The 27404-nt window shown below is 47.1% G+C and overlaps 1 protein-coding gene across 1 annotated transcript in view; it reads left to right on the top strand.

Moving 5' to 3' along the window:
• The window catches only part of AGO2 (argonaute RISC catalytic component 2), an 83536-nt gene that overhangs the window by 22839 nt on the left and 33293 nt on the right, over nucleotides 1-27404 (top strand). Inside the window, exons 2-5 of the mRNA XM_088448053.1 lie at nucleotides 15702-15900; nucleotides 17680-17800; nucleotides 18464-18648; nucleotides 18885-19021. Of these exons, the coding sequence (XP_088304179.1) occupies nucleotides 15702-15900; nucleotides 17680-17800; nucleotides 18464-18648; nucleotides 18885-19021 (642 nt within the window). The remainder of the gene's footprint in view (nucleotides 1-15701; nucleotides 15901-17679; nucleotides 17801-18463; nucleotides 18649-18884; nucleotides 19022-27404) is intronic.

Consider the following 27404-nt stretch of genomic DNA (forward strand, 5'->3'; position numbering starts at 1 on the left):
GGTACAGGTAATGGGTACAGCTGTGTCCGCACCCTCCACTTCCTTACAAGGGCTGACACAAAAGCGTCCTTTATCGAAGACCCCTCTAGAGTTAGAGTCCACCTCTCCCGGGGTGGAATCTCTAATTTTGGCGGTCAGAAAAATCCTTAACTTACCTGAGGATGTTATTCCTGCATCAAAGGAGTGTGAATTGTTTCATGAACAAAGAGCTCGGCGGTTTTTCCATTCTCACTGCACCTTCAACAGCAGCTATCAGTGGCCTGGAAACAACCGGATAAACTGTTCCAAATTCCACGCCGATTTCAGTCTAGCTACCCTTTTCCATCATCCATGAGGGAAAAGTGTGAAACACACCCCCTCCAGTAGATGCGTCTGTCTCCCGTCTCTCTAAGAAAAGGATCCTTCGGATACTAAATTGGAGACAACGCTTAGATCTATTTATACCGCCCACCCTTGTTACTGCTTGGGTTAACAAGGCGATGGTTTGCTGGGCTGACCAGTTGATTACAGGTTTGGACTCTGGTAGTTCCAGAGCAGAGTTACGCCTACTAGCAGAACACATCCGTGAGTCTGCAGTTTACCTGGGAGAAGCGTCAAAATATATCAGTCAGATTAGTGTTCGCATATCTGCTTCTGCTATTTCGGGCCGCAGAGCCCTCTGGTTACGCGCCTGGCATGCGGACGCAGAATCCAAGCGTGCGGTGGAGGCTTTACCGTTCAATGGCGGCATGTTGTTTGGCCCGGAATTAGACAAATGGATATCCCAGGCCACGGGTGTAAGTCTTCCTTTCTCCCTTCAACTGCACCGGCTCCCAGAAGATCTTACACTGGACCTTCGTTTCATTCCTTTCGTGCGCCAAATTCCTTTCGTGGTAGAGCCAGAGGTGCTCCCTCATAAGCAAGAGGCGGCAGAGGTAGAGGTCGCCCACACACGGTTGCACGTAGAAAGGAGCCTAAACCAACTGAGGAACAGGTGGCATGACGGTCTTCCGTCCCACCTGGGACCACCTACAGTGGGAGCCCGCCTGCAAGGCTTTCAACAGGTTTGGAACCAGACCTCTCCAGAACCGTGGATCCGCAGACTAATTTCCCTGGGGTACCGATTAGACTTCTAGGTCCCCCCTCCACCTCGGTTCTTCACTACAAGTCTGCCAATACCTGCAGACAAGGCCGTAGTTCTACAGGAGGCTATCCAGTCTCTAGTAATATCATCTGTGCTAGTTCCGGTTCCAGAACATCAACGAGGTATGGGGTTTTACTCAAATCTATTTGTAGTACCCAAACAGGATGGATCGGTGAGGCCCATCTTGAACCTCAAGTCATTGAACCTGTATCTGAAGATGTATCTGTTCAAAATGGAGTCTCTGCAGTCCGTTATTGCGAGCTTGGAACAGGAGAGTTCTTATCCATGGATATGAAGGATGCTTATCTTAACTTTCCCATCTGGGAACCACACCAAGCCTTTCTGCGTTACGCCATACTGAAAGATCATTATAAGTTTCGGGCATTGCCGTTCGGGTTATCCTCGGCTCCCTGTATCTTCACCAAACTCATGTCAGTCATGATTGCTCTCCTTCGGTCATCGGGAGTGAACATAGTCCCTTATTTGGACGATCTGTTACTCAAGGCGCAATCGGTATCTTTTCTAACAAGTCATGCCTTACTGACATATCAGACTCTAATCCAACACTGTTGGATAATCAACTTCAAGAAATCAAATCTCAATCCCTCCCTGAAGCTCCTGCTTCTGGGCATGATCTTAGATACGGCGTCACAGAGGATCTTACTTCCAATAGACAAAGCCCGGGATATCCAGTTGTTAGTTCGGCTGGTACTCAGACCAAGGAAGGTCTATACTTCTTTGTCTGCGTCTCCTGGGGAAGATGGTAGCTGCTTTCGAGGCACTACAGTTCGGGCGGTTCCACTCAAGGGTGTTTCAGTTAGACCTACTATGACAGGGGTCAGGGTCTCATCTGCTTCTACATCGACAGATCCGTCTGAGCCCAGCTACCAGAGGGGCCCTTCTCTGGTGGCCACAATCCAACAATCTTTTAGCGGGCCGAAGATTTGGAGTGTGGGACTGGATCATCGTAGCAACAAAAGTGGCCAATAAATGTGTTGGAACTGATAGAAGCAACAGAGTTTCTAAGGACTCGTCCGGTAAGAGTTCAGTCCGACAACGGACGGCCGTCGCGTACATCAACCGCCAAGGAGGGACTCTGAGTCGCATGGCCATGCGAGAAGTAACTCAGATCCTCCGGTGGGCCGAGAGCCAGTTAGTAATCCTGTCGGCGGTATTCATCCCTGGTGTGGACAACTGGGAAGTGGATTACCTATGACGCCAGGATATCCATCCCGGGGAATGGAAGCTTCATCCAGACGTATTCAACGCGCTGATACGTCGATGGCATCACGATTGAATCATCAGCTCCCAGTATGCGTGTCAAGAACTCAAGATCCGCAGGCAGAGGCAGTAGATGCTCTGACAGTTCCGTGAATCTACGATTTCGTTTACCTTTTTCCTCCGATTCCACTTCTTCCTCGACTGCTAAAAAGGATAAAATACGAGTCGGTCTGTCATTCTCGTGGCTCCGAACTGGCCTCGGAGAAGCTGGTTCTCGGACCTTCGGTCCCTATTGGCAGACGATCCATGGCCCTTTCCTCATACACTCCAACCTAGCGCAACTGCGTTTAACGGGGTGGCTCTTGAACCCGATTTTCTAAGACACAGAGGAATCCCATACTGTTATTCCCACCATGCTACGCACCAGGAAACCATTTTCGGCTGCGCATTATCATTGCATCTGGCGTTCTTATATCTCATGGTGTAACAAGTGGGATCTTCCCTCTAGGACTTTTCGGTTGTCCCGGTTTCTGTTTTTTCTTCAGACTGGTCTGGATTCTGGCCGTCATCTTGGAACTTTAAAGGTGCAGGTTTCTGCCCTTTCCATTTTCTTTCAACGGATATTGGCCCTCATTCCTTTGGTGCAGGCGTTTCTTCAGGCGGTTTTGCGTGTGCAGCCTCCCTCCGATAGCGCCCTGGGACTTGTACTTGGTGTTTCTGTTTCTTCAGTCGTCCATGTTTGAACCTTTGGAAGACTGTCCTCCTCCTGGCTCTAGCGTTGGCTCGTAGGGTTTCAGAATTGAGTGCTCTGTCCTATAAGCCACCTTACCTTGTGTTTCATGTTGATAGGACGGAACTCCGGATGGTAGCCGCCTTCCTTCCCAAGGTAGTGTCGGCTTTTCATATTATTCTGCCTATTGTGGTACCGTCTTTGGTGGAGGACTCTGGTGGTTCTTCTACCTTGGATGTGGTTAGAGCTCTCTGCATCTGTGTTGACAGGACTGCTTCCCTCCGTAAGTCTGAGTCGCTTTTTGTCCTCTATGATGCGGTTCGAAGGGGTTGGCCAACGGTTAAGCAGACTTTGGCACGTTTGATCCGGCTGACTATTCAGCAGGCTTAGGTTAGTGCCGACTGCCGGCCTCCTTCGTCCATTTCGGCTCATTCCACACGTTCTGTGGATGCGTCATGTGCGGCCGGTAGGGGAGTCTCCACGTCACAATTGTGCCGTGCAGCCACTTGGTCTTCAGTTCACACGTTTGTCAAGTTTTTCAAATTTGATACGTTGGCTATTTCGGCATCCCATTTTGGCCGCCTAGTTCTGCAGGTGCTGCAGAGCTCTCCCGCTTGTGGGGAAATCTTTGGGACGTCCCCAGCGTAAGCACCTCCAGTGTCCCCTAGTGGGTGAAAGAGAAAATGGGATTTTGGTACCTACCGGTAAATCCTTTTCTCTGATTCCACAGGGGACACTGGACGCCCACCTCAGCGCTCTTCACCTGCCTGTTCGGTTTGTTCCGTATGTTGTATGTTTTGATTATTGTGTTCTTCTCTCCCTTTCACTCCGCTTGTTCTCCTTGTCCTCTCGGTCTTCATTTTCTAAAGTGAGGGCTGATGGGGCATAGAGGGGGAGGAGCTCCACGCTTATTTAAAGTGCAAAATCCCTATATATATGTATGTATGTGTGTATATATATATGTGTGTGTATATATATATATGTATATATAAAATATTTTATTATTTCTCTTCTGTGTCATTCTGCTTCAACTGGTGCACACGTTACGGAGAAGCCATTTCTTCCGGCCAAGCTGTAATCAACTCCGTATGCCGTTAATTTCCAAGTTGGTTATAAAGCAGGAAAATGAGCCGCCATCTTTTGACGTTGTACTAATATATATGTTATGTGTGTGTTTTTATTTCACTCTAGGTACGGCGGCAGCACCCGAGCGCCGTAGCCACTGAATTCCTACCAGGGCGCATGCGCCCAGCATCAATTCTATGTATGTGTGCAGTTGATTAAGTGTGATGGTGACGACGAGGACTAAATCACCCGATAATAAGACGCATGATCTCCAAAAATGGCTATGTGGAGAAATGTGCAAATATCCACCTCAACAGAAATAATTCAATTAGCCGTAGGAAATACCCCGCAGGAATAATACAATTTTACCTTTCCCCCATGCAGTAAATATTGCGTTAACAGGCGCTAACCCAATGATTCTGTGTAAAATGCAGAAGCAATAGGTTTCCTTGCACATTAAGATGCATAATCTGCATTTTAACATGGGCTGTTCCTCACAGGTATTGATGCTGTGGGGGAAAAAAACCTGCCTGGTAATTAGTGTGTGGGGTCCCCGTAGCTAATTACATTGTACTGCCCAATCTATTAGCTTCGGAGTAAACCCATGGTCAATGGAATTCCCCCCCCCCCCCCCCCCCCCCCCAAAAAAAAGGCTGAACTGCCATTTTTTTGTGGACCATCTAATAGCAGACATTCTTTAAGTGGCCATTTATTACCGCATACAATAAATATAGGGAGTAATAGTGAACCAAAACATGGACACGATTACTTTTTGAACAAATAACCATAATGGAAACTGCACCATAGTCCCTTTGTCCTATTAGTTTTTCATGCATTTTTGTTAAGGTGAAAAATAGCAGATGGGTGCAAAACTAGGCCTTTGTGTGCTTGCATTTTAAGTGAGTGTTGCTTTATGTTTATCTTTGTGTAGAATGCTGCAAGCCCTTAAGGTGTGGTCTCCAGACTATTTCTCCCAGATAAGAGCGGCTCTCAGGCTGTTCCTGCCTGATTATATGTAGAGCAACTAAAGTAATGATAAGTTGACCCCTTATGACAATACTGTCCTGGCTGCAATGCTATGTATGATGTGACACTTCACCCACAGACCCTGGTGATTGCTGTGACCCCAGCATTAGTGAGGGCTTTCTGGGTTTCTCAGGCTGCAGATTGGATCTCACCAGTTGCTGAATTGCAAAGATTCTGTTGCTCTGCGTTATGCTGGGTCACACACTACACAATGCATGTACCCAGTGTTGGCACCCTGCAAAGGCACTATAAATCATGCTGTCCGTACACACTGCACGATGTTTACTCCGCGTCGGCACGGTGCAATTACACGGTAAATCGCGCCGTCTATACACACTACACGACTTGTGTACCCAGCGTTGGCACGATAAATCACGCCGTCCGTAAACAATGCACGATTTGTGTACCCAGCGTGTATACGATGCAGTGGCACAATAAATAACGCCATCCGTACAAACTGCACAATGTGTACCCCCAGCATCGGCACGATAAATCACACCGTCCGTACGCAACGCACGATTTGTATACCCAGCGTGTATACGATGCAATGGCACAATAAATAAACGCCATCCGTACAAACTGCACAATGTGTACCCCCAGCATCGACACGATAAATCACACCGTCCGTACGCAATGCACGATTTGTATACCCAGCGTGTATACGATGCAATGGCACAATAAATAACGCCATCCGTACAAACTGCACAATGTGTACCCCCAGCATCGGCACGATAAATCACACCGTCCGTACACACTGTGCGACGGGTGGGCCCAGTGTCTGCACGATAAATCACACCGTCCGTGCGCAATGCATGATTTGTGTGCACGATGCAATAGCATGATGAATCACATCGTCCGTACACACTGTGCGACGGGTGGGCCCAGTGTCTGCACGATAAATCACACTGTCCGTTCGCAATACATGATTTGTGTGCACGATGCAATAGCATGATGAATCACACCGTCCGTACACACTGTGCGACGGGTGGGCCCAGGGTCTGCACGATAAATCACACCGTCCGAGCACACTGCATGATTTGTGTGCACGATGCAATAGTATGATGAATCACATCGTCCGTACACTGTGCGACGGGTGGGCCCAGGGTCTGCACGATAAATCACACCGTCCGTGCACACTGCATGATGCGTAGTTCCATGCTGCATTACCGCATGGTGTCATTCATCGCATAGACACATCTGTTGTGCTGCACAGCAGATGGCATGATGCAATGAAGAACCCAAGGGCACGTGCCATTGGGCATACACACTATGCGATGCACGTGATATATCATTCTTATCCGCATATATAGTGCAGTTAATTGCGTAGTGTGTACCCATCTTAAGACTGAGTCCTGTATAGGTAACATGACATTAATGTGGCTGAAATTCATCTGCGTGGCGCTGAGACTAAGCCAGTGGTGCAGAAGACCTGTTTGTGGTTATGTGTGGTGACGTACACACACACACACTCAGTTGTCTTCTTTAATTTTGCATTTCCAACAATTATCTGATATTTTGGAAATTATTCTTTAACAGCAAGTTCTGCAATATTGGTTAGGTCGCCTAATAATCACCCCCACATCATGTATGCATGCAATGGAGTATAGTGAATTATTTTCAGCCGTGAATGGCACGTGGAATTCGGGGCACCCGTGAAAGGCCCTATTCAGCTACTTTGCTATTTGAAAGGTGGTTTACATAACAAGAAAATGCTAATTGTTCTAACACCAATTGTTAAACTTCTGTTGGGCCCAGTAGTTTTGTTAGTGTTGTGTATACTGTATTTTGCACTATTTATAAAATAAGGGGTGGGGAGGGGGCTTATTCCTATGCAGAATCTGTTTCCTTATGTCTGGATTTACATGGCTGCTCTGGTAATTCTACTCTACGGTGTTTTTAAATTCTGGATTTACATTTACTTTTTTAAACATTACGTTATTATAAATTAGACAGATGTTGCAGATTCGAATCGACAACTTCAACAGTATAAACCACCATCATTTAAATGTTATATGTGTGAATGTATTCCGCTCTCTTACACAATATATTGGAAGGGGAGGCTCTGAGAATTGGACACTAGAAGCTGAAATCAAATGAATGACTTTAATATAACAAATTGTAATCCTGCTGCTGCATTCTGGTGCCTCAGACTGGCTGGGTGTTCAATACATAGCAACAAATATACAGTATGACTATTACAGGCTTCTGCCACTCTCTTGTCACACTATTAATTTCTTTGTCTTCTCATATATGCATGTAAATAAAGAGGAAGGAATGTATCATACATAAATCAAAAAGCGACAAGATCCCCTGTGACAAATTACCTCCCCCAAAATGAAAATAATAAGGATTCACAACTTCCCAATAAAGCAAAGTTAAAAAGATAATATAATATATAATATAACCTTGTATATTCTGCAAGGAATCTTCTTGGACATATGTTTACAGCATAAATTAGTGGAGGTTCTGAAAGAAACCAACTACCGTACACCATAAGGGAGATTATGGAAAATAAAGTTATATTATCTCTTTATTGGGAAGTTGGGAATCCTTATTCCTTCATATTGGAGAATGCCATATTCCTCACATATAGAGGAGGACCTGTGTGTGTCTGTGCGCGGTGTATGTGTGAGCACCTGTGTGTGTCTGTGCGCGGTGTATGTGTGAGCACCTGTGTGTGTCTGTGTGCGGTGTATGTGTGAGCACCTGTGTGTGTCTGTGCGCGGTGTATGTGTGAGGTGTGTGTGTGTGAGCGCCTTTGTGTGGTGTCACAACTGGTGCCTTCTTGATTTATGGATATCTTATTATGCATTCCTACACCTCTCTCCTTCATCCACTAGGGGACACTGGAGGACTTGAAGACAGTGGGGTATAGACGGTGCTGAGTGGAGCTTAGGCACTTTAAATTTAAATGAAGTGTGACTATCTCCTCCCCTCTATACCCTCCTATAGGCCAGTATTAGTGTGTGCCCGAGATGGAGCTGGTCACAGAAAAAGACTTCTCCTACTCTAAGGGCTAGGATAGTTTAATAAAGACCTATTCGATCACTGAGGACAGACAGGCAGTAGCTGACGAGGAATCCAATAAGGCTGTGGAAGCACTTTGTTTCCCTTGAAATGTACTATTTGGGGCAGAACTAGATAAATGGATATCTCAGGCTACTGGAGGTAAATCCACTTTTCTGCAGACTGCAGCTCCTCCACCTAGGCTATCTTACTCGGGACCTTCGTTTTGGTACTTTCGGGCCCTGGGTCGTTCACGTGGTTGTTTCAGAGGAGGATCATCAACGTTTCGTGGTACTAGAGGTCGGGGTAGAACCGCAACCACCACAGGCTCGAGTCTACAGTAGGTTAAACCCAATGCATGACTGGCTTCCCTTTCACCTGGGGGACCCCAGAGTGGGAGCGTGTCTTCAGCGAGGTCGGGACAGAAACCTGTGCGGACGCTTGAGTCCGAGATCTAATAATTTGGGGCTACAAGCTCGATTTCCAACTTCAACCCCCCGAATCGTTTGTTTTTTACCACAGGTTTGCCAGTTTGCAACGACAGAGGTGTGGTCTTACAGAAAGCAATAGACAGGCTTTTGTCCATGAAAGTGGTAATCCAAGACCCCAGTCATCAGAAGGGAAAAGGATTTTACTCCAGTCTTTTTGTCTTTCCAAAGCCGGATGGCTCGGTCAGACCCATTCTAAACTTAAAGGATCTCAATCCATATTTACGGATTTTCAGGTTCAAGATGGAGTCTCTTCAGTCGGTAATTGCAGGCTTGGAGGGCGATTTCATTGTATCTCTAGATATCAAGGACGCCTACCTGCACATTCCCATTTGGCCACCTCACCAGGCTTTCCTGAGATTCGCAGTTCGCAATTCACATTTCCAGTTTCAGGCCTTGCCCTTCGGCTTATCTTCAGCCCCACGGGTATTCACAAAGGTTATGGCTGTGATGATGAGTCTCCTTCGGAAATAAGGGATCCGTACCAGGACGACCTACTGCTGAAGGCGAATTCCAAGGATCTACTATTACAGGACATCACCGTGACGCACAACCTCCTCATTCGTCATGGATGGATCCTGAATTTACCCAAGTTGCATCTGCAATGTAATTTCTGGGAATGATCATGGACACAGTGTCTCAACGTGTGTTCCTTCCCCACGACAAGATAACTTCCATTCAGGAGATGGTGCGGTTGGTCCTTCGACTTCAGGTTTCGGTTCATGCCTGTATCCGACTTCTGGGGAAGATGGTGGCAGCCTTCGAGGCTGTTCCATACGGTTTTCACTCCAGACCTTTTCAGCTAGGTCTCCTATCACAATGGTCGGGATGCCACCTGTTTCTTCACCAACAAGTCAGGTTACAACCCAACACTCTGATATCCTTACTGTGGTGGTTAAACTCAGTTCACCTTGCGGAGGGAAAGAGATTCGGAGAGTGGGATTGGACGCTTCTTACCACGGATGCGAGTCTAAGAGGCTGGAGGGCAGTAATTCTAGAGCATCACTTGCAGGGACTTTGGACAGCACAGGAATCGAGTCTTCCAATCAATATATTGGAATTAAGAGCCGTTTTCTACGCAATACAGAAAGCAGGCCTTCTTCTGAGGGGCCGAGCAGTCAGGGTCCAGTCCGACAACGCCACAGCAGTGGCATACATAAACCAACAAGGAGGCACCAGAAGTCGAGTGGCCATGAAGGAAGTCAGCCGGATTCTTATCTGGGCGGAAAGCTACGCAAGGTCGATTTCAGCAATCTTCATACCGGGCGTCAAATTAGGAGGCAGATTGCCTCAGTTGTCAGGATGTACATCCAGGAGAATGGGCTCTACATCCACAGGTGTTTCAGCAGCTGGTCCAATGGTGGGGTCTTCCGCAGGTCGACCTCATGGCATCCAGGCAGAAGCATCAACTGCCCCTTTACTGCTCTCGAACAAGGGATCCACAAGCGATGGCTGTGGATGCACTGTCAACACTATGGCGGTTCCACTTTATTTATCTGTTTCCTCCATTTCCCCTTCTCCCTCGAATCCTTCAACGCATCAAGAGTGAACGGGCCAAGGTCCTGCTGATGGCTCCGGACTGGCCTCGCAGAGCTTGGTACTCCCAACATTCAACTCCTGTTGGTAGACAATCCGTGGCCCTTACCACTCAGAGAGGCTCTACTCCTACAGGGTCCTTTAGTCTAACCAAACTTAAAGCGGCTACGTTTGACGGCGTGGTTGTTGAAAGGGCCATCTTAAGACATAAAGGGATACCTTCCAAGGTGATTCCTACGATGCTTAGAGCCAGGAAGGAAGTTACTTCTAAGCATTACCATCGTATTTGGAAGGCATATGTATCCTGGTGCAAACGTGGAGTTTTGCCTCCTACGGAGTTCAGTCTTCCCAGGTTTCTGCTTTTTCTGCAAGCAGGTCTTTCAGCTGGCCTTCGGTTGGGATCTCTGAGGGTACAAATTTCAGCGCTCTGTTTTCTTCCAAAACAAATTGGCCTTATTACCGGACGTGCAGACTTTTCTGAAGGGTGTACAACCACTCTTTGTTCCTTCTACAGCTCCATGGGACTTTGACTTCGTCCTGTCTCTTAGTCGTCTCTGTTCAAGTCTTTGGAGTATGTGGAATTTAAATATCTTTCATGGAAGGTGATCCTTCTGCTGGCTCTGGCTTCCGCTAGGAGGGTGTCGAAGCTGGGAGCTTTATCATGCTGTCCACCATATTTGTTATTTCATGAGGATAGTGCTGAGCTACGCACCAGAATGGATTTTCTGCCGAAGGTGGTTTCGGCCATCCACATCAATCAACCTATTGTTGTTGTTCTGATTCTTCCACAGGATTCTCCTTCTTCTGGATCCTTGGATGTAGTTAGAACTCCTTGCATATATGTAGACAGGACGGCAGACATTCACAAGACAGATACTCTCTTTGTTTTGTATGATGCTGCTCGTCCGGGTTGGCCAGCTTCCAAACACACTGGCTCGATGGATTCGTCTGACCATCCAACAGGCGTATATGGCCTGGTCTAGAGAACCTCCATCTTCCATTACCGCAAATTCCACTCGCTCAGTGGGTGCCTCGTGGGCGGCTGCTCGAGGCGTTTCTATGTAATCTCTATACCGGGCAGCTACTTGGTCGGACTGGCATATTTTTGTTCGGTTTTTACAGATTCGACACCTTTTGCGACCTCTGCAGCGCAATATGGTCAGTCTGTCTTGCAGGGTTCTCGGCACTTTCTCACCCGTGATGGGAGCTCTGGGACGTCCCCACTGTCTTGAAGTCCTCCACTATCCCCTAGTGGGTGAAGGAGAAAATGGGATTTTGGTACTTACCGATAAATCCCTTTCTCAGATTCCACAGGGGACACTGGACGCCCACCTGGCGCTGTTTTCCTGCCACACCTGTTATGCCTGTTGGCGACCTGTTTGTCTAGGGTAATGTTATGAATGTTGGAGACATGTTTGTCATCTTTTGTTTCATTCTATTTTCTTTTTGTATTCAACTTTCATTTGTTTGGTGTACTTTTTTCCTTCTCCTTTTCTGTCAATCCTTTTTTTTTTTTTTTTTCTCAGCTCCCCTCGGGCATGGTTCTAATACTGGCCTATAGAGGGGAGGAGCTAGTCCCACCATTTAAATTTAAAGTGCCTAAGCGCCACTCGGCACCGTCTATACCCCACTGTCCTGAAGTCCTCCAGTGTCCCCGGTGGAATCGGAGAAAGGGATTTATCGGTAAGTACCAAAATCCTGTCGTCTTGCATGCATATATGAGGATATAAAGTAGAAATGAAGTGACAACAAGAGAGAACCAGAAGACTCTCTAATATCAATATTTGTATATTTTGTTTTATATCTCTTACTTGGTGGTACATTTACTATGTAGGTGAATTATTTCTAGCGCAAGTTTTAGGTTTCACCCTTTTGTTATGTTGTCTGGGAACACTTTCAATGTGACTTCTTGGGGGTTATTTTGAATAGCGCAGGGAACGAGTTCCCAGGACCGTTTAATAGACAACGCTGTTAACATTGACAAAGCGTCCTCCTTACAATAGCTGTCAGCCCCTCAGCCAATCAGAGGGTGCAGCACGTCTCACCCAGCGACTCCCAGTCTGTACTCCGCCTCACCTGCATGATGCTGCCCCAGGCACCTCACCTCCCCAGCACAGTCTCACAGGCATCGTTCACATTGGAGTGCGCTGTTGATGGCGCCGGGAGCGGGCTGTTCAGTCCGACAGAAGTCAAGTTGGAGAATTCCAGATCTTGTGACTTAACCTGGGTGTTTAGTCGGAGAAGGCTGGTTCTCACGACTAAAGTGCCGGCTATGAGGCTTTTTAGCGCCACACTAAGCCAGCAAATAGCCGGCCAACGGCCTCTCTGCTGACACTGTAGTTGGATTTCCCCTCGCACCCACATGAGTGTACGAGAAGAAAGTTTAGTCACCCTAACAGCGTGCTGAATTGAAACTTTGCTGGCTTTTATAAACGGCGCACTGAATTGAATTCCTCCAGTCTTCTGGCGGTGTTATGATTCGGAAAACCCACAGCAGTGAAAAGATAAGCGCAATATTTGAACTGTATGTGAACTATGGCAGAGACACACCATTCCTCATGAGGCATACATCCCTTTACCCTTTCTCCACCATTAGGATTTTAGTAGGGGGCATCCTACCCTCTTCATCTACTAAACTATGTACCTTCTGACCTGGAATGTGTTTTCAGGTTATGTTGTGGATTCTCAGTCACCCTGTCTGTATCTGCATTCAGAGATAAAGGGCCTTAACAAGCAGCTGTTGGCAGATCGTACATTTTGCGCTGCGCATACTGGAGTGGCGTAGCCAGGCTATAACAGCCTTCTCGTATAGTGCAGTGACAAGTGCATTACAATATGCATACCAGTGATTATTTGTGTTCCGTGCACGTAGTTCAGGAGCAAGGCACTCATCATTTCAATACAATTCTACGTCTGTCCCAAAATGTTGCTAATTTCGTATGGACTGGCTGGATATAGAATGACCGCCGGATTTGTAACATAAGAACGTTTAAAAGATAATTGTCGTTGTGTAGCCGTGTAAAATTATTTATCCTAGGTGTGTACAGTGTGATTTATTGGTTTAGCTCCCTATTTTCACTTATACTGAGCCATTGTGCTGCCATATAAGTAAAAGTGAATAATAGAAATTGATACTCTACATCCAAATACCAGGCCGAGGGCTGACTTTCCCCCAGGCCGAGGGCTGACGTCATGGGTACACATCAGAACGAGGTAAGGAAGGACGCAACAATACCTCGTTCTGTCCATTAGCTGCAATGGGGCCGCTTGCGATACCGTCCAGTTGGACTTGCAGCACGGTCGACCGAATGATGTTGCAAGCATCCGTGCATATTGGCCGTACACACTGGGCGATGCGGCCGATAGGGCATTTCCGGCCGTATCGGAAACGCGACACGGCCGGAAATGCCCTATCATGCCAACATCGCTCCAGTGTGTACCCGGCATTAGGCTGCTTGTGTTTAAATGCTTCTCTGTTTAAGTCTTACTTTAAAACTTACATTTTGCAATATGAATTAAATTGTGTTTTACGCGTCCAAATGTAATGGCCGCACGACTGAGCCGTTCAATTGTTCCGGATGGTGTGTGTGACGCAGGCGGCCAGTACTTATTGCGCTTGACTGGTCCAAATGCCCCTTGTTTAGCTATGCAAAGTGTCTAAATTATTAGTCATGCCTCTGAAATGACAGTTAGGGCCACCGAACGGATGACTAAAGCACATTTGTGCTGGCCACCTAAGTAGGGTACGAGCAGAAATAATGGGTGCCCACTACTGACTATCATTGCTGCCCAGAAGTAGGAGCTAAGTAACTTGTAGCAATCCGATATTATGATCAGTCATAGCATGTAGCTGAGGCAATGCAGGTTTCAATAACCATTGACCGGTCAGTTTGAACAAACCACCAAAATATAAGTGTTGGAAGTTAGATCTCCAACTACAGGGTACATTGGTTCTGTCTGCGTTACTTAGGTCTTTTTGAGAGACTTTCATTTTATAGAGCACTGTTCATGAAGTTCAGAAGCCAGACCTCCGGGCTGAAGGGAGTGTGAGGTCCCGTTATTTTTACAGCCGTGTTGCGAACCTTTTTGCCAATAAGCTGTCAAGATGCAAAGGTGTTTGTGTGTGGGGTGTAATGTGGCCCTTGGTACATTGTATTTTGGGTTTCCTATTCTTTAGAATACTCTGGCACCATCTAGTAACTATCTTGTGCAGTGTCTCCAAACCAGACATAAAACTTGAGCTTACGTGGGCAAACACAAAGATGTGGTGCAATTGTTCCTCATCTAGGCCCATTTGTAGTGCTGTTCCAGGCCACTGCATAGTTGGGAAGAGAGACCATTTCTCCATTGCAATCAGCTAAACTTGTTAGATTACGTCATGTATAGTAGTGGCAGCTTTAGCTAAGCTAGGAGTGTGCTATAGATTTTCTGGGAGTTACTAATGCGGAGAATAAAATGCCTAAGTATATTGTAGTTAAGTTACCGAATCAAACATTTTGGATCTAAGTGTAGTTTTAAAGGTCAGAGATTCCTCTGAAGTTCACCAGCTGGCTGCGCTGAGTGTCCCCTTTGAGGCCCACAGAATTGTTTGGGGTGGGGAGCACTGGAGGGAGCTCCCTATAGTCCATTGTCTGAGTATTGATGTCCTTGGGAGGGGGGGAACAAGAGATGGTAAACTGTTCCAAAACTGAGTGAGTTTATATGTCAACCTTATGAACTTGGGAGAGCCAGGGGAGGTTGAACCAGAACTGAGAGGCGCTGATCCTTGAGGACCCATTGTGTTGACAAACTCTCCCGGAACATAGACAAAATTTGCCCACGGTAGGTTCCATTGAGGTGGTTGCCTCTCTGAAGCGCCCATACTTACGATGGATTTGACATTAATTTTAAAGTGTTCTGATAAATGAGTCAATTTGGAGTCATTACCTAGCCTATATAAACAGTGCATGTTATGTGACTTATTGTAGCTGAAACTCACTCAATCCCTTTCATACCATCATACCCTTTTCTCCTTCATCCACTAGGGGACACTGGAGCCTCCAATGATACCTCTCAGTGGTGACAATATAGTGCAAGAGAAGGCATTGCATAATGCGGGCCATACACGGGGCGATTTGATAACGTACAACACCTCGGTACGTGTTCAAATTCAGCCCGTTGCATCGCATGCTGTTGTGAATGGTAAACGATGCATCTTACAAGATGCTTCGGTTACCTATTTAACAGCATGATGGATCGCAGATCTTATGGTTTTTCCATAAGATCTACGATGCCGATGTACGACGGCAGGGAAGCTGTAGGTGCACTGGTTCATCCTTCTAGGGAGATATAGATGCAGAATAAAGTTGGGCAAGTGTTATAGCAGCTGTTTCAATCAACGCTTTGGAAAGAATTGGTAAATGAGCTGCTTTGTTGGATGGATGTCGCTTGACTAGCTGTAATTTTTCTTTTTTTTTTTTTTTTGTAAAAATATTATAAAATGTATTTATTTTTTGTCTGTTTTCAGTGCTTGCACCGCCAACTCCGGCACCACCTCTCCCAATGCCGGTATATACCTTCAAACCTCCATCGAGACCAGATTTTGGTACATCTGGGAGGACTATCAAACTGCAGGCGAACTTTTTTGAAATGGACATTCCCAAAATTGAGATTTACCATTATGAAATTGATATCAAACCGGAAAAATGTCCCAGGAGAGTGAACAGGTAAGGATGGTTGGTGGTGGTTGATTTATTTAATGAGAAAATATTCAGAATAGATTGGAAGTGCCATACAGGTCAGTAGCACGAGGGAAAACCATGCAAGTAGCCGTAGAAATATAAGCCTATCATAATGCACGTAATATTGCAAAAGGTGTATTACAGGATTACACGGGCAGCAGAGGGATTAGATGTGGGGTGTGAAAGAGAAGGAGGGTAGCATCCAGGAGGTGAAGTAAGAGCGGAGATTATTATAGTGTTTGGGGGATTTGGGAGTTAGGGGAAGGACAATGTTTAGTTTTGGTCTTGTTAAAATTGCTACTTTTCTCAGTTTTGAACCTTTTTGAATTCTGTGGAATTTAAAGAGGGGGGGGGTGTAATATAGTTCCATGGAGCGATTAAATTCAACGCGCTGTTAAGGCAACAAAATGATTTCTTCTTGCACCCTCCCGAGCCAGTTTTCCAGCTTAGCACAGCACTGACAATCTTGCGCCCGGCACTTTAGTTGGAGAATACCCAGGTTAAGTCGTGAGCACCGTCAGTCTCCTACTTAACTTGTAGCTGTCGGACTAAACAGCGCGCTGAATTGAATAGCTCTGGGGCTTACTCTCTGGCGCTATTTAACTCCCGCTGAATTGAATCGCACTGTAAGTATCTAACTTGGAAAATCGTATTTTTGAAATATGCGCAGAGAGTCTCAGTTGGGGTCTCTTAGAGTTCCCGTTTATCATTCTTCATGATGAAGTGCTTGTGTACAAAGCCCTTATTTCAGCCAAAAGTAGTATCGAAAGTTCCCTTTAATTCTGGATCTAGTGATTTCTTATATAAGTTTTAGAATAGCATTTTACGGACTGTTTCTACCCCATAAGACTAAAGCCGCATTGGTGAGTGTGTCTTATGTGGCACGGAGCGGGGCCTCTTGCGGAGTTTGGGCAGCCGCCTAATCAGTCCATATGTTGACGAACCTCTACAAATTGCTTCCAAAGAAAGGGTCATATGGTCCTAGACGTGTAGAAATGATGAGTTTTGTGTGCTGCAACGGAGTTCTCTCCTGTAGGGGCAGCTTCGGTTAGACCCATTGGTACTAATGTTCCCCAATGGATGTAAAATACAGCGCATTTTGTATTTGCGTTACTACCTTTATTGTGTAGTCCAGTGAGGGACTCCAGCACTGACGCATTTTGCGCTCTTGTTGTGTATTGTGATGTAAGTTTCCTGCTTTTTCTTATCTAGCTCTCCCTGTTACCTGGCTGGGGCTGAATTCAGAATATACAGATACCATGCTTTTTGTGCCATTTTGCGTGTTACCCTGGATTCCCTTGCTGTGCGCTAATTTCCCCCCCTCAATTTTACCAATTTTTCTTTAATTTTGCAAATGGTGTACTGTACGTGGATTATTTTGTCACTAATCCGTATGAAATCGCAGATAAACCTAACTATGCACTGCGCAAGTCACTCGTATCCACTGTTCTTCTGCGGCTCTGTGCTACGTTGTGCACTTTCCTTAATTTTGCACCTTCTTTCGCTGATGGTGTATTAGATACTTTGGATTAGTTTTTTGGCGCAGCTGAGTCGCAAAGTCCGTAGTGCGCTAAATGGAGCCATTTGGCGTGATTTCAGAAAAGTTGTATGTGGAAACATCTGTAACCTACTGGCTAGGGGACATAGATGGGGACTATGAGGTTTATAGTCCTCTCTATGTTGTGTTGGATGATCAGGTCTTGTATGCAAAGAAAACATATATGTATTAAAATAAAAATTCTACTACTCATTTTTATTTTTTAGGGAAATAGTAGAACACATGGTTCTGCATTTTAAGGCGAAGATCTTTGGAGATCGAAAACCAGTATTTGATGGAAGAAAAAACCTTTACACTGCAATGCCTCTTCCCATCAACGGTGACAAAGTAAGCTGCTAATGTGAGAGGCGCACGTCCTTGGGTGTCTGCTGGACGGCCTCTGTTTGCCTGTGCTGCGGGCGCACTACAGGGCACTGATCTGTGGGTGGGCTTGTTAGCGCTCAGAAGTCTGCTCCGCAGATGAATGTTTTCCTGTGTCACTAGATCATGTTATAATGACACATTGTGGCAGGAATGTGAATGTCACGATACAGTGTATCAGTCTGATTTGTTGCCTTTGTACTTTTAGAGAACAATCTGTTCTGAAGCTGCTGGATTATTGTTGTTCTGTGGCTGTACTTTTCAAAGAAGCAAATGTAAACCTGCCCACATATAAAAGCTATTTGTTGGTATTTTTTGAAGTTGCTATTGGGCAAGTGACAAAGTATTTTACTATAAAAGTACAATAATTGTCCAAATTGTAAAGGGGAAATAGTGCACCTTCTGAGAGTGCAATGGGGGAACACAGTTAGCTGCCTAGAGACGATTTGGTTTTAAAGGCCGATTGTGTGGTGGTTAACTTATTTTATTTTTTTTATTCTCCCTGCAATAAATTTTCTGTTACTTGTGTTCCTGCTGCTGAATTGCCTTAACATAGGGCCGCATTAACCAGGACACAGGTACGCAGTCATGTGAATGGAAATAATCATTTTTGTTTTTCACCTACTACAGCAGGTGGAGTTAGAAGTCACCCTGCCAGGGGAGGGAAAGGACCGCACCTTCAAAGTTGCTATTAAGTGGATGGCTTGCGTGAGCTTACAGGCCTTACACGATGCATTGTCTGGACGCCTTCCTAGCATTCCTTTTGAGACTATACAAGCATTAGACGTCGTGATGAGACATTTACCCTCTATGAGGTACGGAAGACTTCACTTTTTTTTCTTTTTTTTTGGTGCCACGAACTCATTCTGTAACTTTCCTTAACCAGTAGCCATTTGTTCATTTTGTGATAGTGTTAAAATAAATTGTGACATCGATTTAATAGTGACACAAATTGCGGTGATTTTTGTAACGGACAGGACCATTTCATGGAATGATCTTATAATCCGTTCCTAATTGGTGTACTTCAGTAATTGAAGTTTATCCTTTGCAGGTATACGCCCGTGGGTCGGTCATTCTTTACTGCATCCGAAGGATGTGCAAATCCGCTTGGTGGAGGTAGAGAAGTTTGGTTTGGCTTCCACCAGTCTGTTAGACCTTCACTCTGGAAAATGATGCTTAATATAGATGGTAAGTTCTTGGGTTACGTTCTTCTAGTGTCTGTTACGGTTTGATGTCTTACCTCAGATGCATATTGATGCGAAATGTTATATTTCCAACAAACTTTTATTCTTTCGGTAGTTTAGGACCTCAAATGTGGCCTCTGCCCTTAAATCACCAGTTGTACTGTTGAGTGTAATAGGCAATAAATGATTTCATCAAGTGGGAATGGGGGTAATTTTAACATTTTAAAAATTGCTTAAGTAAGCAGTTCCTTAATTTCCAGTCTGGTCTCCATCTGAGAGATTGGTTAGTTACAGACCACTGTAGGGTAAAAATCCTTCTAAGATGGTCATCTACTGAGGGTATTTCAAATTAGCTGCGGGGTGAGCCTCACGGTCTGTTGGTGCGTGTAAATTGGGCTATTCATTTACAGAACACTGATGAGCACACGACCAGCTCCGAGGCATCTGTTAACATTTATTAACTGCAACCTTGGGGCTGCTCGCAGTATGTAATTGAATAGCTTTGGCTTTTACCCGCAACAACAGTTGGCTCAACTCAAACCATGGCTAATTGAATCCACCCCTAAATGTCAATTTTGAAAACCTTAATTTAGTAAAGTTTTTCACCTGTCCTCTAAGTGTTATATAGGTATATCTTTCTCATCAGAGGATTTTGTTATAAGCGAATTGACCTGTACATTGTCAGTTCTCATCCATACACCACACACCCCAAGAAACAGGACAGATTAATCATTTGGTATCCTATTCATCATTCCAGCTGTCATTAAATGCCAGTGCGATTACAACATTTTTATCACTAGTCAGTATTCTGTAGATATATAGTATGCAGACTATTTCTTCACCTTGTTATATGTATTTTTCTTGGATCCATTGGGGCACACTGGAGCTATGGGCTGTAGGAGCTTTGGTCCTCGTAAGAAATTCTGGCTGAAGTCGTGCTTCGTGCTGGACGACTCTCTCGATACTAGTTATAAACAAATACTGTTGCTTCTGGGTCCATAGGGCTCCAGAGAGACACCTGTGTCTATGCGCAGTCTTGCCTCCGGTCTCGGGAGACAGACCAGAGTCGCTGATGTGGACACTGGTTCGTCCAGGACTCCACTAGACCACCAGGGCATTACAATACTGGTGCAGGGCACAGATTAAGGCCGGGGACCTGTGGTTGATGTCAGCATAGGGGAGAAGACGCTCTTCCTGCGGATACTCCCCCAGCTCAGGCGGTCTTGCCGTCCCTGAGCTTCTCCTCCCACACCCTCTGCCCCCTCTGAGATACACTGCAGCCATTTTCTGCATTCACGTCTCTCAGAACACTGGGTTCTGTCTCCCTGTATACCTCTCACAAAGGCCAGATTATACAGCGCTATATCTACCAGCCACTGCAGTATGTGTAGTTGAATTTTGTGCCCACTGCAGTTTTATTGCATATTCTGCATTGTATGTGACTTGTGCTAGCACTGCTGTCTGTGTTTTATTTTTCTCAAACTGTCAGCTTATACCTTTCCCTTTCTTTTATTATAATCCTGCAATACTGAGGTATAGGGGGTTTATTGTACCTCACATTTACCCATATTTGTGGGGGCTATCACATACTGTATATCTGTGTTGCGTACTACACTGTGCCTTGTTGCATATACAGTTGATCTGGGTTGCTCACTGCACTGTGCCAGATTGTGTGCAACAGTTATCCTTGCAGCTATGTCTGGCAAAGGCAAGAATAACGAGCAGCCTGCTGCTCCCACTCTAGTGTCCTGCAAGTCCTGATTAGCAGGCTTAGCTTCAGAGGCTCTCATTCAAAATGGTCTATGTGCATCTTGTTATATGGCACCTGGTCCCTCAGCCCCGGCATCCTCTCCTCAGGCCTCCCCCTGGGCTTCCTCTTTCACAGGTGTTGCCAAAAATTGTGGACCACCGTGTGGTCCCAGTGGTAACTCCCCCTATGGGACGGCCACAGCAGGTACTCCCTGCGAATACTTTGCCTTCCCCATGGGTAGATGTAGCCCTCACTCTGGTCAGGATATTCAACAGGGCAGTCCGACAACGCCACGGCAGTGGCCTACCTCAATCACCAAGGAGGCACTCTTAAGTCTGTCAGCAATGGCAAGTGTCCCGCTTTCTCACATGGGCAAAACGCCATCTCCGCAGTGTTCATCCTGGGTATTCTCAATTGGGAGGCAGATTTCCTCAGCCGTCACGACATGCATGCGGGGGAGTGGTCTCTTAATCCAGAAGTTTTTCGGCTCCTGGCGGACAAATGAGGTCTACCGGACGTGGACCTCATGGCCTCACAACACAACCACAAACTTCCAGTGTACAGGGCCAGGAGAAGGGACCCCGGCGCAGCCTTCGTGGACGCATTAGCTGTGAAGTGGACCTTCCATTTAATGTGCTTCTTTCCTCCGGTCTCCTTTCTGCCTCGAGTTCTTCGGAAGTTCACGCAGGAAGCGGGTACGGTCCTGTTGGTAGCTTCGGCTTGGCCCAGTTGCCATTGGCACTCCGATCGTCAGTCTTTCCATAGACGTTCTTCTGCGACCAGAGCTGTTGTCTCAGGGTCCCTGTCTACATGAATCTGGCGCGTCTGTCTTTAGCGGCTTGGCACTTTAGATATCTCTCCTAAGGTCTAAAGGGTTTTCCAGCTCTGTGGTCCAGACCATGCTCAGAGCGCGTAAATATGGCATACATATTTCTTAAGGGTCCATAGGCTCCACAGGGAGACTTTGGGGTGTAGGTGATAGGAACCAATCTGGGCACCACGCAGTTAAAGCTTTAGCTCACAGGATGCATTGGGTCCACTTTCCCTATACCCCGAGCCAGGGGCACCTCAGTTTAGTTGGTGCCCGGCTGAAGTTGGGTCACTGTTAACGCAGGGGGGCTGCTTAGGAGCCCCAAAACTATTTTTATTTTATGATTTGATAGAAGAAAAAACTATCTTTAGAGCGCACAGCAGCGGACTGTCCATAGGACGACTGCGCTGCCACTCCATTACCCCGCCGGCGCTGTGACGCCAGTACTGATCTGGGGATCTCGCCCGGGACCCCGGGGTCTGTGCTAGTTGGTCCCTGTGGGATAACCCGGACTGTGGCTGGACGCACTGGGACAGGTAAGGCGTGTCACCACTTGCGGTGACCCGCGTATTAGCAGTCATACCCCTTGTCTTAGGGGACAGACCGGAGGTGCTGGGTGTGAACGCAGGCCCCCCCATATACTGCGCTCCACTAGACCACCAGGGACTTATTGGTGCTGGTAACCAGCGTCCCAGGGGTTAATAACCAGCCAGGGGAAACAGCTTCCCTGTTAAAGCAGCTCCTCTCCTTCTCCGGACACGCCACCTCTGTGCTCTCCAGAGGCCATTTTCTCTGGTGCAGTCGCAGTTCTCCCAGGACAGCGTGGTCCAGTCCCCCTGCATACCTCTCTCCAGGGTCAGTGTACTCTCCCCAGGGTCAGCGTATGTAGTGCTATTTTCTGACCAGGCACTGCGTCTGTGTAGTTTAGTTTTCAGTGCCCTTCAGCAAGAGGCAGAACCTAAGCCTAGGGTTAACATTCCTGCCTTGGTGCGTGTGGTCATTGCATTGGAAATTGAGGCTGACTAACCAGCCCCTGAGTCCAAACGCGTCCTGTTTAAATGGGTAAAGGTGACCTCCGCAGTATTCCCCCTGTCAGAGCGGCTGGTGGATCACATGGCGGATGCCTGGCAATTGCCTGGTTTGACCTCCTGATACCAGTTTCCGGAGGCTCATTGTAGAAAGTGGGACCCCCCCCCCGTGGTGGATTCACACGTTACACGGCTAATAAAGAGTGCAACATTACTCATGCCTTCCGTTTCGTCCTTAAAGGATCCTACGGATAGGAAGGTGGAAACTTGCCTGAAGTCTATTTACTCTTTTCAGGAGCTGTTGCACGCCCGTCCGTGTTTCTCATGGGTAGCTAGGGCTATAGAGAGTTGGGCCGATACACTTGAGGACTCTTCAGACGTTCCAGAGGATCAGGAGTCGCTGATAGGCCATATTAGGGACATGGCTGCATATATTGGTGAGGCCCCTCTGGATGCTAGTCTACTGACATCCAGGGTCTCTGCTGCGGCTTTGTCTGCTCGCTGTTCCCTGTGGTTACACTATTGGAGTGCGGGTTTCGATTCTAAGAAAGGCCTGGAGGCCTTGCCCTATAATGGGGAGATTTTGTTTGGTCCAGACCAGGGCAAGATTGTGGACACGTTGGCCAAATCAAAATCTGCATTTCTGCCTTCAGCGTCTGCTGCTGCAAAGTCTCGTAGCTCCTCCTTTAGGTCATTTCATCCTCAAGGAAAAGCCAAAGGACAGTCCTTTCCTAGGCAGTCCGTTGCAAAGCCTAAGAAACAGGCCTGGAGCACCAGACGCCCGGCCTCCAAACAGGAGGATAGACCAGCAGCCTGACGGGGCGGGCCTCCCTCTGGGGGACCCCAGAATGGGAGGCCGACTTCTTCAGTTCACCCAACACTGGTGTCAAACCACCAAGGATGCTTGGGTAACAGAAGTGGTCTCTCAGGGGTACGCCTTCTCATTCCTCCAAAGGCCTCCCCAACAGTTTTTCTGCACAGGCCCTCCTTCAGACAAAACCAAGACCTTGCAAATCCAGAAGGCCATACAGTCCTTACTGCAAGTATGGTAATTGTACCAGTTCCACTATCTCAACGAGGGACTAGTTACTATTCTACTCTTTCTGGTTCAGAAACTGAATGGGTCTCGTCGGCCTATCCTCAACCTCAAAGCTCTGAACAAGTTCCTCAGGGTGCCCAGGTTCAGGATGGAAACTTTACGATCCATCATACTGGCTATGGAACATGGGGATTACATGGTATCGCTGGACATACAGGGTGCATACCTTCATGTTCCCATAATGCCTTCTCACCAGCGTTATCTGCCGTTACTGCAAAAGCACTTTTCAGGCGCTGCCCTTTGGCCTATCCACAGCTCCAAGGGTTTTTCACCAAAATTATCCCTGTCATGGCAGCCCACCTGCGGAGTCAGGATATCAGACTCCTACCATATCTGGACGAGTTCTCCAGAAGTACTTCCCCACCACCACCTGCAATTAACAGTTACTTGCCTACAAACACACGGGTGGTTGATCAATTGAAAAAAGTCCTCCCTAATTCCTTCAGAGGATGGTTCGTTTGGGATTCCTTCTGGACTCTCTCCAGCAGAGAATCTTTCGAACTCCAGAAAGATCTCCACGCTGCAGCTGCGAGTATGCAGATGTCTCCGCAGTCGCCGGGTGTCAGTGCACTCGGCGATACAGGTTCTGGGATCCATGGTATCCACATTTGATGTTGTGGAATATGCTCAGTTCCATTCCAGGCCACTGCAGGGGCTCATCCTCTCCAGATGAAACGGATTTCCCCACCAGATCAGAATTCAGATGATGGTACTCTTTCCGGTGGTGCGTCTGTCCCTCTCTTGGTGGCTGCGGACATCTCATCTAACCAAGGGTTGCCCCTTTTGGATCCCGGACTGGATACTTCTAACAGCGGACGCCAGTCTCTGGGGATGGGGTGTAGTGACCGGTCCACACTCCTTTCAGGGCCGGTGGACAACGGTAGGGGCATCTCTGCCCATCTACATATTGGAACTTTGGTCTGCGTACAGGGCCCTCATGATGGCAAAGCACATTCTTCACGGAAAGCCCGTGCAGGTTCAGTCCGACAAACGCCACCACAGTGGCGTACATCAACCATTCAGGAGGCACTCTAAGTTGGGCAGCAATGACAGAAGTGTCATGCTTTCTGACATGGGCAGAATCTCATCTCCCGGCCATTTCGGCAGTGTTCATTCCTGGAGTTCTCAATTGGGAAGCGGACTTCCTCAGCTGCCACGATGTGCATGCAGGGGAATGGTCTCTTCACCAAGACGTGGTTCAACTCCTAGTGGACAAATGGGGTCTTCCAGAGGTGGATCTCATGGCTTCCCGACACAATCACAAGTTACCAGTGTACGGGTCCAGAACAAGAGATGCCTAAGCAAGCCTGGTGGGATGCTCTGTCTGGAGGAAATCTGTATTCAAACTGGAAGGTCCATTTTCCAGTCTCCCTGCTTCCTCGAGTACGGAAGTTCAAGGAAGACTGAGGCACTGTGCTGCTGGTGGCTCCAGCTTGGCCCAGACATCATTGGTACTCAGATCATTGGAGTCTCTCCATCTACACTTTGTTCCTGCTGCCTCAACATCCGGACCTGTTGTCTCAGGATCCTTGCCTTTACCCAGACCTTGATCGTCTGTCTTTGACAGTGTGGCTCTTGGGACTTCTCCTAAGGTCCAAAGGATTATCTAGCTTGGTCTTCAACACGATGCTTAAAGTGCGTAAACCTGCCTCCACCAGGATTTACCACAGAGTGTGGCATACATATTTCCATTGGTGTTGTACAAGAGCTTATGACCCCCAGGCATTTAGAATTTCCAGAATACTGGCAATCCTTCAAGCTGGGTTGGACCTTGGTCTGCGCCTGGCCTCGTTGAAAGTGCATGTCTCTGCACTGTCAGTGTGGTTCCAACGTAGACTTGCTCCGCTTCCAAATATCCGCACCTTCCTCCAGGGTGTTCTCTGGATTTAACCTCCCTTTGTCACACCAGTTGCTCCTTGGGATTTGGCGGTAGTTTCACTCCAGGGTCCTCCTATTTGAACCACTAGATTCAGTTGATCTTAAGTGGTTGACAGCTAAGAGTCTTTTTCTTCTGGCCATTGAATTTGCCAGAAGGGTCTCAGAATTGGCAGCGCTCTCCTGTCGTCCTTCTTTTCTGATATTTCACCAGGACAGTGCTGTGCTTCGCACTCCCCCTGAGTTCCTTCCTAAGGTTGTTTCTAGTTTCCATATTAATCAGGAAATTATTGTACAGGCCTTTCTATCACCAGACCTCTCGGCAGGTGAGGTCTCATTGGATGTGGTCCGTGCCCTCAGGATTTATGTGGACCGTACCAGTTCTCTTCGGAAATCAGACTCCTTGTTTGTGCTCTATGGATTTCACAAGAAGGTTTGGCTAGATGGCTTTGTATGACTATCTCAGAAGCTTACACGCATGCAGGCCTGCCTGTTCCGACTCCTGTTGAGGCTCATTCTACTTGGTCTGTGGGTCCCTCTGTCAGCTCGCCGTGGCGCCTCGGCAATTCAGCTTTGTAAGGCGGCCACGTGGTCTTCTGTCCAGACCTTTATAAGTTTCTATGCATTCGATACTTTCGCCTCTCAGCACTGGAGCATCCCCACCCTTTAAAGGACTACTTTGGGACATCCCCAAGGTCTTCCTGTGGAACCTATGGTCCCTGAAGAAGAAAATGTGTTATGGTAAGAACTTTCTTCGAAGTCCATAGGGTCCACAGGGCACCCGCTCTGACACACCTGGCTTCATATGGGCAATATTGCTGGTCAACTGTTTCCAGTCTCCTTTTCTGTTAGTGTTTCTTGAGTGTACCAGTCTTCCTTCTCTTATCCTCCTTTGGCTTATTACCAACTGAGGTGCCTCTGGCTCTGGGGCCCGGGGTATAGCGAGAGTGGACCCAATGCATCCTGGGAGTTAAAGCTTTAACTGCATGGTGCCTGCATTGGTTCCCATCACCTACACCCCAAGGTCTCCCTGTAGACCCTATGGACGAAGAAAGAGTTAACAAAGGTAAGTTCTTACCATAACTCTCATTTTTCCAGAGGCGTTTTTATTAGAACCTATGAACCTCAGGTTTTTAGTGTTTCTAGAATTCTTGCTTTTCAAGCTGGATTGGATCTCGTACTCCGCCTAGCATCTCTGAAAGTCTCTGCTCTGTCAAATTGCTTTTCCTCTACAGGAACCTCCATTCGAACCCCTGGATTCAGTAGATGTCACATGGATCACTGCGAATACTTTCTTCTGGCTATAGCATCTTCCCGTAGGGTATTTGATTTAGGGGTGCTTTCCTGTCGCTCCCCATTTCTAATTTTCTATCTGGACAGGGCTGTTCTTCGAACGCGCCTTGGCTTTCTTCCCATGGTGGTCTCTCGTTTCCACCTCAATGAGGAAATTGTGGTTCTGGCCTTTCAATCACCAGACCTCTCGGAAGGTGAGGCCTCTTTGGATGTGGTCCGTGCTCTGAAGATCTATGTGGACCGTACTAGTTCCATTAGGAAACTGACTCCCTCTTTGTCCTACATGGATTCCACAAGAAGGGCTGGCCACCTAACAAGCAGACTCTGGCCAAATGGCTTTGCATGACACTTTCACAGGCTTACACGCAGGCTGGCCTTCATGTGCTGGATACAGTATCTGATCATTCTACTCGCTCTGTGGGTGCCTCTTGGGAAGCCTGCAGCGGTGCGTCTGCCGAACTATGCAAGGCGGCCACGTGGTCTTTTATGCCTTTGATACATTTGCCTCACAGGGTGCTTCCTTTGGGCGCC

Source organism: Taudactylus pleione, unplaced genomic scaffold, assembly GCF_031769625.1.
Source record: "Taudactylus pleione unplaced genomic scaffold, aTauple2 ptg000450l, whole genome shotgun sequence".
In the NCBI taxonomy this organism is placed as follows: domain Eukaryota; kingdom Metazoa; phylum Chordata; class Amphibia; order Anura; family Myobatrachidae; genus Taudactylus; species Taudactylus pleione.